Source organism: Schistocerca piceifrons, chromosome 1 (genome assembly GCF_021461385.2).
Source record: "Schistocerca piceifrons isolate TAMUIC-IGC-003096 chromosome 1, iqSchPice1.1, whole genome shotgun sequence".
NCBI lineage: Eukaryota > Metazoa > Arthropoda > Insecta > Orthoptera > Acrididae > Schistocerca > Schistocerca piceifrons.
In genome coordinates, this window is record NC_060138.1 from 235929004 (window position 1) to 235942175 (window position 13172).

The 13172-nt window shown below is 41.5% G+C and overlaps 1 protein-coding gene across 1 annotated transcript in view; it reads left to right on the forward strand.

Moving 5' to 3' along the window:
- Positions 1–13172, forward strand: part of LOC124805205 (inter-alpha-trypsin inhibitor heavy chain H4-like) — a 200348-nt gene that overhangs the window by 131585 nt on the left and 55591 nt on the right. Inside the window, exon 8 of the mRNA XM_047265705.1 lies at positions 2497–2644. Coding sequence (XP_047121661.1) covers positions 2497–2644 — 148 coding nt within the window. The remainder of the gene's footprint in view (positions 1–2496; positions 2645–13172) is intronic.

Genomic DNA, 13172 nt, shown 5'->3' on the forward strand with positions numbered 1-13172 from the left:
AAGCACTGTGGGAGGAAGCCCCTCGAAGCAGCTCAAGGGATGGGATTGAGAGTTGGAGTGGGAACGACCTTAAATTTAATAATCAGCGAACTCTAGAACGCTTGTCGCAAATAATTCAAAACAGCTGACATTACGCAAAGACTTCAGAAAGTAAGCTACCCATGTTGCCTGATGCTAAGACCATAGCGTAGAACAATGAGTTGTCAGAACAGAACAGAATGTAATGTATTGCGAATACATAGAAAGAAGGATCCTTTATTGTATGATTATATGATAGCGGGACAAACACTGGTGGCAGTTACTTCTGTAAAACATCTGGGAGTATGCGTACGGAACGATTTGAAGTGGAATGATCATATAAAATTAATTGTTGGTAAGGCGGGTGCCAGGTTGAGATTCATTGGGAGAGTCCTCAGAAAATGTAGACCATCAACAAAGGAGGTGGCTCACAAAACACTCGTTCGACCTATACTTGAGTATTGCTCATCAGTTTGGGATCCGTACCAGGTCGGGTAGACAGAGAAGATAGAGAAGATCCAAAGAAGAGCGGCGCGTTTCGTCGCAGGGTTATTTGGTAAGCGTAATAGCGTTACGGAGATGTTTAGCAAACTCAAGTGGCAGACTCTGCAAGAGAGGCGCTCTGCATTGCGGTGCAGCTTGCTGTCCAGGTTTCGAGAGGGTGCGTTTCTGGATGAGGTATCGAATATATTGCTTCCCCCTACTTATACCTCCCGACGAGGTCACGAATGTAAAATTAGAGAGATTCGAGCGCGCATGGAGGCTTTCCGGCAGTCGTACTTCCCGCGAACCATACGTGACTGGAACAGGAAAGGGAGGTAATGACAGGGGCACGTAAAGTGCCTTCCGCCACGCACCGTTGGGTGGCTTGCGGAGTTTAAATTTAGATGTAGATGTGGAACTCATGTTTCAGATATCCGGCAGACACAGTTCTGTTGCAGAAAAGTTAAAAGGTGCATCACACTATGCGAGTGAAATTGCATGACAACTGGGAACGTGCTCCGATGTTAAAGTAAGTGGGACAGTACGATTGTTATGTCAAAACGTCTTCTGGTGATATATGGGCCGAATACAATGCCGAGTCCAGTCATAGTGAAATGGTGTCAACAATCCGACCAGGCCCGCGCAGACATAGGTGATGATGATCGGGAAAGAAGGCCCTCAAAATAGACCACAAATGACAATGTCTGGGCAATATTTTCGGCAAGATGAACGACCATCTTCCAGGAAGAGATTTTCCAACGATGAAGATCACGCGGCAGTTCTCGAACGGTTCTGTGTCCAAGGAAGGGATTTCCATCGTGAAAGAGTTCACTGATTGGTAGGACGAACTACTTTTGTTTGCTCAGAGTTGGTGAGCATGCAGAAAAATAATGTCGCATATTTGTATCGCTTTGAGATGTAGTGTACCTGTGTTCTGTGGCTTCGAATGGATACTTATCTGGCAGCCTTCTATAAACCAGTGAAGCGTCAGCACAGATATATTGCTGCATTGTTGAGCCTAAACAGTTGGAGCATGTGGTCTGAAGAATCGCGGTTGGGCAAAAACGTTTATTTCTGCGGTTGGATCAGAATCGCTCACTCACTGGAATGAAGTAGCTATTTTTCATGACTCACTATTCACCCTACACTTATTACAATAAATGAAAGGGATCCATCTTGCCTTTTTAATTCAGATCACTCTACCTGTATATTATGTTACCCTATTTAAATATGTTTTGGAAGAAAATACTACATCTTACGTAGTTTTAAGATTTGCAAGAAGCCCTACAGTTTGTCTATATTAAAAATACAAAAATGACCAACAATTGTTCAACTTGGGAAATTACTTACCTATTTGCATTTACATCACAATAAAAATCACAGTAAAAATAATCTCTGTGAAAAGTTATTACTGTGGCTTCACTATTCATAATACTCGAATGACAGCACAAAAATACTACAATATTTCTGTTTTGTAGTACTTAAATATTCAGAGTGAAAAAAAAACACTTCTCCTTGGACGCACTTGGTTGAGTGCATGTACATTTTTCAAAACATCTGTATCTCGATTTACGTGTATGACAACAGAAACATGTCTATAGTGTTCAGCGTTCACTCCGAAACACCTTCTTGGAAAACTCTTGCTTTGAATCACTCGGACATGACACCTACAATGGTTTTCACTTTCCCCAAGTAAATCCAGCATTGCTAGTATTTAATACAATTTAAAGCAAAAGAACTATTTGTAATGGGAAGACGAACATAATGAGTAATAGATAACCAACTTAGTAATACAGACAAAAAAAAACTAAAATTAAAAATTTTCCAGGTTGTATGTGTTACTTTCATACTCTGTGCTGCTCGACTCTTTTAGATCTAAATCCATTTCATTTTTCAGCACAACATGTAAATTTAATAGTTCAGTTCACAGACCATTTTGACAGTGTATTGTGAGTAATAAGGATTATTACTAATACTCTGCAGTGCATTCTGTAGGTGTGGCAACCTGACGAGCCACTGATATTCACCTACTTGCGGGAAGAGCGGCTTAATCGTGAATCCATAAAGAACGGCGTTGTCTCTGCCACTAGAGAGAACATTGCCAAGGCCAAGAGGAGCGTCGACTCGTTCGAAGCAATTGGAGGTTGGTACAAACAAAATAGTTTTGTTTTTACTTATTTCGGACAAAGTAGGAACCTCGCTTTCTTTGAATATTACTTACTGGTAAACCCAAGTAACAGTGCCAGACACACATTTGAACCCCTTTATAACTGCTTCTATAAGGTGGAAGAAACCAACGTGGTAATAAGGTAAAGACAGGGCAGAGGATTTCGATATCCAGTAAAATTTTCCAGATAACCACAAACCGTAAATGCATCGTTGTGGAGGTATGACTGTAAAACGACAGCCGCCCACATGAGGGGCTTGATTGTCGATATTTCCCTGTCTTGTTAAACATGAGATAATATTTTCTTAAATTCAAAAGTCTGTATTTATAAATTGAGTTACTTTTTTTACTAAAGTAAATAAACGTAGCAGTAAATTGGAATGATCAGACACTGTACTACTCATAGCAGAGCATTTATAAAATGAAATGTATTTACACATTTACTATGTTGTGTGGCTATGCGTATGGTTTTAAGTATTCTTTTGGTTTAAATGAATGTAAATCATGGTCGTGTTTAACGTCATTAATATTTTATTTTGTGTTAAATATTTAAGATTATTGTTATTTTGCCTGAAAAGAAAAAAAAAACGGTAGACGTAATGACTGAAAATGATAACGGTTAGGTTTTCGGCTGTAGTCAGCAGCCCATCAGCAGTTACAGTTCTACCTAATAGCCGTAGCATGTCGAACGGCTCAATGATTAGGATCAACATAAGATTAGATCAGCTGCTTGTTTCGGGTGCTGAATCTCATATAGGTTTGGTCTCTGTTGGTGCTGTTGAAAGGTATTGATTTGAAAAAGCTATCCTACCTTTCAACAGAAATAGGAAAGCGAAATTGTCAGGGTTAGTAAGAGAACATTTAATCGGGGACACTGACATTGATGGGCCTATGACTATAGTCACTGGAGCCACGGAAGCACCTTTTTTAGGGCACATTTAGATTACAGGCTGTGAGTACTACATACACTACTGGCCATTAAAATTGCTACACCACGAAGATGACGTGCTACGGACGCGAAATTTAACCGACAGGAAGAAGATGCTGTGATATGAAATTGATTAGCTTTTCAGAGCATTCATACTAGGTTGGCGCCGGTGGTGACACCTACAACGTGCTGACATGAGGAAAGTTTCCAACCGATTTCTCATACACAAACAGCAGTTGACCGGCGTTGCCTGGTGTAACGTCGTTGTGATGCATCATGTAAGGAGGAGAAATGCATACCATCACGTTTCCGACTTTGATAAGGACCAAATTGTAGCCTATCGCAATTGCGGTTTATCGTACCGCGACATTGCTGCTCGCGTTGGTCGAAATCCAATGATGGTTAGCAGAATACGGAATCGGTGGGTTTAAGAGGGTACTACGGGACGTCGTACTGGATCCCAGCCGCCTCGCATCACTAGCAGTCGAGATGACAGGCATCTTATCCGCATGGCTGTAACGGATAGTGCAGCCATGTCTCGATCCCTGAGTCAACAGATGGGGACGTTTGCAAGACAACAACCATCTGCACGAACAGTTCGATGATGTTTGCAGCACCATGGACTATCAGCTCGGACACCAAGGATGCGGTTACGCTTGATGCTGAATCACAGACAGGAGCGCGTGCGATGGTGTACTCAACGACGAACATGGGTGCACGAATGGCAAAACGTCATTTTTTCGGATGAATCCAGGTTATATTTACAGCATCATGATGGTCGCATCCGAGTTTGGCGACATCGCGGTGAACGCACATTGGAGGCATGTATTCGTCATCCCCATACTGGCGTATCAGCCGGCGTGATGGTATGGGGTGCCATTGGTTACACGTCTCGGTCACCTCTTGTTCGCACTGACGGCTCTTTCAACAGTGGACGTTACATTTCACATGTGTTAAGACCAGTAGCTCCACCCTTCATTCGATTCCTGCGAAACCCTACATTTCAGCAGGATAATGCACGACCGCATGTTGCAGGTCCTGTACGGGTCTGTCTGGATACAGAAAATGTTCGACTGCTACCCTGGCCAGCACATTCTCCAGACCTCTCACCAATTGAAAACGTCTGGTCAATGGTGGCCGAGCAACTGGCTCGTCGCAATACGCCAGTCACTAATCTTGATGAAATGTGGTATCGTGTTGAAGCTGCACGCCATCCGAGCTCTGTTTGACTCAATTCCCAGGCGTATAAAGGCCGTTATTACGGCCAGAGGTGGTTTTTCTGGGTACTGATTTCTCAGGATCTATGCGACAAAATTGCGTTAAAATGTATTCACATGTCAGTTCTAGTATAATATATTTGTCCAATGAATACCCGTTTATCATATGCATTTCATCTTGGTGCAGCAATTTTAATGGCTAGTAGTGTAATACTGAAAATTGTGAGCCTAACATACGTGAAGTTGAAAGGGATACAGAAATAAACATATGTTGATGTTGTGGTCTTCAGTCCAGAGACTGGTTTGATGCAGCTCTCCATTCTACTCTATTCTGTGCAAGCTTCTTCATCTCAGAGTAACTACTGCAACCTACAACCTTCTTAATCTGCTTAGTGTATTCATCTCTTGGTCTACCTCTACTATTTTTACCCTCTACGATACCCTCCAATACCATATTGGTGACCACTTGATGCCTCAGAAGGTGTCCTACCAGCCGGTCCCTTTTTTTTTTTTTTAGTCAGGTTGTTCCACAAATTCCTCTTCTCTAGGATTCTGTTCAGTACTCCTCATTGCTTACGTGATCTACCCATCTGATATTCAGCATTCTTCTGTAGCACCACATTTCGAAGGCTTCTATTCTCTTCTTGTCTAAACTATTTATCGCCCATATTTCACTTCCATACATGGCTACACTCCGTACAAATACTTTGAGAAAAGACTTCCTGACAAATCTATACTCGATGTTAACAAATTTCTCTTCCTTAGAAACGCTTGCCTTGACACATCCAGTCTACATTTGATATCCTCTCTACTTCGACCATCATCAGTTATTTTGCTGACCTAATAGCAAAACTCATCTACTACTTTAAGTGTATCATTTCCTAACCTAATGCCGTCATTATCACCTGATTTAATTCGACTACATTCCATTATCCTCCTTTTGCTTTTGTTGACCTTCATCTTATATCCCCCCCCCGTGTACCAAGGACCTTGCCGTTGGTGGGGTGGCTTGCGTGCCTCAGCAATTCAGATAGCCGTACCGTAGGTGCAACCACAACGGAGGGGTATCTTTGAGAGGCCAGACAAACGTGTGGTTCCTGAAGAGGGGCAGCAGAATTTTCAGTAGTTGCAAGGGCAACAGTCTGGATGACTGACTGATCTGGCATTGTAACACTAACCAAAACGGCCTTGCTGTGCTGGTACTGCGAACAGCTGAAAGCAAGGGGAAACTACGGCCGTAATTTTTCCCGAGGGCATGCAGCTTTACTGTATGGTTAAATGATGATGGCGTCCTCTTGGGTAAAATATTCCGGAGGTAAAATAGTCCCCCACTCGGATCTCCGGGCGGGGACTACCCAAGAGGATGTCGATGTCGTTATCAGGAGAAAGAAAACTGGCGTTCTACGGATCGGTGCGTGGAATGTCAGATCCCTTAATCGGGCAGGTAGGTTAGAAAATTTAAAAAGGGAATGGATAGGTTAAAGTTAGATATAGTGGGAATTAGTGAAGTTCGGTGGCAGGAGGAACAAGACTTCTGGTCAGGTGACTACAGGGTTATAAACACAAAATCAAATAGGGGTAATGCAGGAGTAGGTTTAATAATGAATAGGAAAATAGGAAAGCAGGTAAGCTACTAAAAACAGCATAGTGAACGCATTATTGTGGCTAAGATAGATACGAAGCCCATGCCAACTACAGTAGTACAAGTTTATACGCCAACTAGCTCTGCAGATGACGAAATAATTGAAGAAGTGTATGATGAAATAAAAGATATTATACAGATAGTGAAGGGTGACGAAAATTTAATAGTCATGGGTGACTGGAATTCGATAGTAGGAAAAGGGAGAGAAGGAAACATAGTGAGTGAATATGGATTGGGGCTAAGAAATGAAAGAGGAAGCCGCCTGGTAGAATTTTGCACAGAGCACAACGTCATCATAGCTAACACTTGGTTCAAGAATCATAAATGAAGGCTGTATACATGGAAGAAGCCTGGAGATACTGACAGGTTTCAGATAGATTATCTAATGCTAAGACAGAGATTTAGGAACCAGGTTTTAAATTGTAAGACATTTCCAGGGGCAGATGTGGACTCTGACCACAATCTATTGGTTATGACGTGTAGATTAAAACTGAAGAAACTGCAAAAAGGTGGGAATTTAAGGAGATGGGACCTGGATAAATTGAAAGAACCAGAGGTTGTACAGAGTTTCAGGGAGAGCATAAGGGAACAATTGACAGGAATGGGGGAAAGAAATGCAGTAGAAGAAGAATGGGTAGCTTTGAGGGATGAAGTAGTGAAGGCAGCAGAGGATCAAGTAGGTAAAAAGACGAGGGCTAGTAGAAATCCTTGGGTAACAGAAGATATATTGAATTTAATTGACGAAAGGAGAAAATATAAAAATGCAGTAAATGAAGCAGGCAAAAAGGAATACAAACGTCTCAAAAATGAGATCGACAGGAAGTGCAAAATGGCTAAGCAGGGATGGCTAGAGGACAAATGTAAGGATGTAGAGGTTTATCGCACTAGGGGTAAGATAGACACTGCCTACAGGAAGATTAAAGAGACCTTTGGAGATAAGAGAACCACTTGCATGAACATCAACAGCTCAGATGGAAACCCAGTTCTAAGCAAAGAAGGGAAAGCAGAAAGGTGGAAAGAGTATATAGAAGGTCTATACAAGGACGATGTACTTGAGGAGAATATTATGGAAATGGAAGAGGATGTAGATGAAGATGAAATGGGAGATACGATAGTGCGTGAAGAGTTTGACAGAGCACTGAAAGACCTGAGTCAAAACAAGGCCCCCGGAGTGGACAACACTCCATTGGAACTACTGACGGCCTTGGGAGAGCCAGTCCTGACAAAACTCTACCATCTGGTGAGCAAGATGTATGAGACAGGCGAAATACCCTCAGACTTCAAGAAGAATATAATAATTTCAATTCCAAAGGAAGAAGGCGTTGAGAGATGTGAAAATTACCGAACTATCAGTTTAATAAGTCACGGCTGCAAATAATAACGCGAATTCTTTACAGACGAATGGAAAAACTGGTAGTAGCCGACCTCGGGGAAGATCAGTTTCGATTCCGTAGAAATGGTGGAACACGTGAGGCAATGCTCACCCTACGACTCATCTCAGAAGCTAGATTAAGGAAGGGCAAACCTACGTTTCTAGCATTTGTAGACTTTGAGAGAGGTTTTGACAATGATGACTGGAATACTCTCTCTCAAATTCTGAAGGTGGCAGGGGTAAAATACAGGGATGGAAAGGCTATTCACAATTTGTACAGAAACCAGATAGCAATTATAAGAATCTAGGAGCATGAAAGGGAAGCAGTGGTTGGGAAGAGAGTGAGACAGGGCTGTAGCCTATCCCCGATGTTATTCAATCTGTATATTGAGCAAGCAGTAAAGGAAACAAAAGGAAAAATTCGGAGTAGGTATTAAAATCCATGGAGAAGAAATAAAAACTTTGAGGTTCGCCGATGACATTGTAATTCTGTCAGAGACGGCAAAGGACTTGGAAGAGCAGTTGAACGGAATGAACAGTCTCTTGAAAGAAGAATATAAGATGAACATCAACAAAAGCAAAACGAGGATAATGGAAAGTAGTCTTATCAAGTCAGGTGATGCTGAGGGAATTAGATTAGGAAATCAGACACTTAAAGTAGTAAAGGAGTTTTGCTATTTGGGGAGCAAAATAACTGATGATGGTCGAAGTAGAGAGGATATAAAATGTAGACTGACAATGGCAAGAAAAGCGTTTCTGAAGAATAGAAATTTGTTTACATCGAGTATAGATTTAAGTGTCAGGAAGTCATTTCTGAAAGTATTTGTATGGAGTGTAGCCATGTATGGAAGTGAAACATGGACGTTAAATAGTTTGGAAAAGAAGAGAATATAAGTTTTTGAAATGTGGTGCTACAGAAGAATGTTGAAGATTAGATGGGTAGATCACATAACTAATGAGGAGGTATTGAATAGAATTGCAGAGAAGAGGAGTCTGTGGCACGACTTGACTATAAAAAGGGATCGGTTGGTAGGACATGTTCTGAGGCATCAAGGGACCACCAATTTAGCATTGGAGGGTAGCGTGGAGGGTAAAAATCGTAGAGGGAGACCAAGAGATGAATACACCTAGCAGATTCAGAAGGATGTAGGTTGCTGTAGGTACTGGGAGATGAAGAGGCTTGCACAGGATAGAGTAGCATGGAGAGCTGCATCAAACCAGTCTCTGGACCGAAGACAACAACAACAACAACATCTTATATCCTCCTTTCAAGACACTGTCCATTCCGTTCAACTGCTCTTCCAGTACCTTTGCTGTCTCTGACAGAATTATAACGTCATCGGCAAACGTCAAGTTTTCATTTCTCCTGCATGTATTTTAATTCCTGCTCTAAATTTTTCTTTTGTTTCCCTTACTGCTTGCTTAATACACAGATTGAATAACATCGAGTTTTGTCTACAACCCTGTCTCACTTCCTTCTCAACCACTGCTTTCCTTTCAAGTCTCTCTACTCTTATAACTGCCATCTGGTTTCTGTATAAATTGTAAATAGCCATTCGCTCTTTGTATTTTTCCCCTGCCACCTTCATAATTTTAAAGAGAGTGTTCCAGTCAACATTGTCAGAAGCTTTCTCTAAGTCTAAAAATGCTAGAAACGTAGGTTTGCCTTTCCTTAATCAATCTTCTAAGATAAGTCGTAGGGTCAGTACTGCCTCACGTGTTCTAACATTTCTACAGAATCCAAACTGTTCTTCCCAGAGTTCGGCTTCTAGCAGTTTTTCCATTCCTCTGTAAGGAATTCGTGTTAGTATTTTGCAGCCATGAGTTATAAACATATAGCATCAAAATAAAGGAGGTTTAAAATATCAGATGAAAGACCTTCTGATTTCTTTAGATGAATTAGAGCCACTAAACAAAGTTGATGTAAATATGTGTTTTTGAACATCAATTGATAACAGATTCCGGACTGCTTAATATGGATAGATATAGCTTGGCATCTAGTTACTTCAGAACAGGTAAAGAGAAAGGAGGTATTACCACTTTCATCAGAAAATTGCGGTGGTATGGAGCAAGTAAATAGGAGACAGTCAGTTTAATGTTAGGTGCTGTGAGAATCATCAAACCGGTGGGAGAAAGATGGCTGGCAGAAAAGACATGGGAGTAAGCCTTTCGTAAATCTGTGGGAGGCAGGTGTCCGGGAGAAATTCCACAGGCCGAACGGAGCCGTTACAGCTGGCGACATTCCCGAGGGGTCGCCACAACGGCGGATAATGGGTCATCGTATTTTGCCCATACAAAAAATTGGAAATGGCTGGAATACGAAATCACCCAGTCACATCCCTGTACTTTAATTATACTGCCCTGTTTTATATAAAGAATAATTATTACATTCAGGACACGTGGATAAAAGGAGCCTATCTTCGGTTAAGCTATCTGCGGGCATTTATTATGGTAACAAATCTTCAGATTGCTTTCACTCTTCGACTACTTGTTTTTTTTGTACTATTGTTTAAAGCAGTTAAGGTACAAGAATTACTGAATCAGTGAAAGTGAAAATTTAGAGTGTTTTTATTTTCTATTTCCTGTCCTTTATCTCATACCTTCACAGGGTTGTCATGTTAAGTTTTAAAAATATAATGATTACAATCTAGACCCCATAAAAGATTTTATTTTAAAAAAAGACGGTGAGCAGGTTCTGTAAATGCAGTATCATAAAAGTAATTAGAGCACACACGAAGATAAACGTAATAGGAGAAACTGTATAACTAAGTTTAAGTAAAAGAAAAATACCCTTGCTGACTGCTGTAGCTGGCGGCATAGAGTACTGACTGCTCTTGTCTGGCGTGGAGGGCAGCTCCTGCATGACGTGGAGTTACCGTCCATAAATTGCGAGAGCTCAGCCCACCGTCTCCAGCATTACGTCAGTGATAGCCAGAGACCGTGAAAGATTAATAAAATCAGTAAAAATACGATTTCAGGTATGAAATATTTGGATCTGGGACACAGTTACGTAAGTATAAAAATAAACTTGCGAAAATATAATAAAATAGTATGTCAAAGAAGGGTAATAAAGAAATAAACCATTAACATTCTAGCTAGACCGAAAGTGCCTTCTATGAGGATTTGTGCGTGATGTATGTTGAGCAAAGGTTACTTACAAGGACGCCGCCAGAAGCCATACTTTTGTATCTTTCACTTAAAACAGGAACACATCGATCTTCCCACCGTTACCAGGGTTATTAGTGGTGTGTTTTTTAGCCAGTTGGAGGTCGGCATGTGATTCCTCATCTAAATTCAAGACAAAAGTTTACCTAGTAAAATCAGATCGGGTACATTTTGAAAACATGCACAGAAACGAGGAGCTGGTAACACTGTCACATCGTGCAGCGCATCGGAATGTAGAGAGGATCGTGTATCACACCGCTATACCGCAATAGCGGTCGTAGCTCACTGAGTAGGCTGCTAGGACATAATATCCCTCTCCAGCGTGAAGCTCTGGGTCGACTCTTCGTCGGTTTTTTATTTATTTTTTTGTTTTTTTTGTTTTTTAGACGTCTGTTCTCTGGTTCTCGTCGTTTATAGGCAGAACATCATTTTGTCACATGACGGTAGCGTATCACATACAGTGGCGTCTAGTAAACTACATGAATGGGTGCACTAACCATGCAGTGGACAACCTTAACTCGTCCTGCCAAGCTCGTGCTCGGCGACTTCCCGATGGAATACACAACGATGAACACGCCGATACCCTTTTATGTTGGATGCATTCCATAAACAAGCTGCTTCTGCCGCTCGTGCGTACACCGCACGGTATCGTCAAAGCGCTATGCTGATAACATTATTGACATTATTTTTCGTAGCCTGGTTCCACGCCTTCGGGAAACCGGTAATCTTCGTCCACAAGTAATGGACACAGTTCGTCCAAGAACAACACGTACTCCACAAACAGAGGACACGGTTCTTGAAACGGTTCACCAGCCACCTCAGCGAAGTCCCCGTGATATTGCAAGGCAATTCCAGATATCTCTAAGACTGGTTGTTGAAGTGTTGCACGATGAAGAACTTCATCCACAGTAGACGTTGTCTCAACATCACGAAGTGAAAGTTAACGAACATTTTATACATTTCGTGATCTGGACTGACGACTAGCTCCACTCTTGAAGGTATTTTGAACCTCCACAACAGTCATTATTGGTCAGAACACAACTAAATGTCACATGTGAACGTGTCTTTCAGACACGCTTTGGCAAAATCTTGTGCGCTGGAATCGTCGGAGGAGTGCTTTTGGGCCCTTATATATTGCCGTACAATTTGAACGAGCCAGTGTATCGTACGATTCTTTTCAGTACATTCCCTGACACTTGGCATTCAGCGACAGCTGTAGTTTCGGCATGAAGGTGCACCACCACACTTTGGAATTATGTGCATAACTATTTAAATGAAGCACTTCCAGGGAAATGCATTGGTTATGCACGTTCAATGTTCTGGTCTCCACGCTCCCCGGACATTCATCCGCTAGATTTTTATTTGTGGAATCGCTTCAAGGAACAAGTTATTAGTACTCCACCCACGCATGTGCACCACCTAATAGCTCGCGTGCTTGCCGCTTCGGCAATAGTGGATGCAGCTGTGTTGCATGGGGGCCAGCAAAGTATGATCCTATGAGTGGCGAAGTGTCTGCAGATGTGAAATTGAACGTTTCTCATACGTGAACATATCGGCTCTGTGAGATAAGCCTGGACGTCAAACGTACAGGTCGGAAATATTGTGCGTAGCTTTAAGTGCAATCTAGACTATCTTACCTATTGTATTCTTCATACCTCACTGGATACAGACGATGTTACTGTAACCACTACTATATTTTTTTTTAGATTTATTTGTTTCATAGAAGAAACAAAATGGTTGTTTATGTCTGTAAGAAGGTCGTGTAATGATGTAATTATTAAATAAAGATAGCAGTAACAGAAATAAGTACATAAGATACTGGATTGTGGAGGTGTAATTTGGTTACAATTTGAAGCTTTAACCGAAAATTAAATATCTGCTGCAAACCCGACTCGAATATCGACGAGTCTGCATATCCATTCCCTCCTACATTGCTTCGTCACATTGAGCTAATGGGACCCCTCCAGCAGAGGGCAGAGTTCATGCTACCTTTTCTTCGTCGTGCTGCACGCAGTTACAGTGAGCCCAGAGAATTGTTTTTTAAATCGCATTTCTATTAAACCTATTGCTGGGACTAGGCTCTACTACATGTAGATACCTTTTGTCTTGATATGAAATGTGTAGCATTTTTTCTTCAACCTCTATTTTATGCAAGCCTATTTTTATATGTAAATGACTGT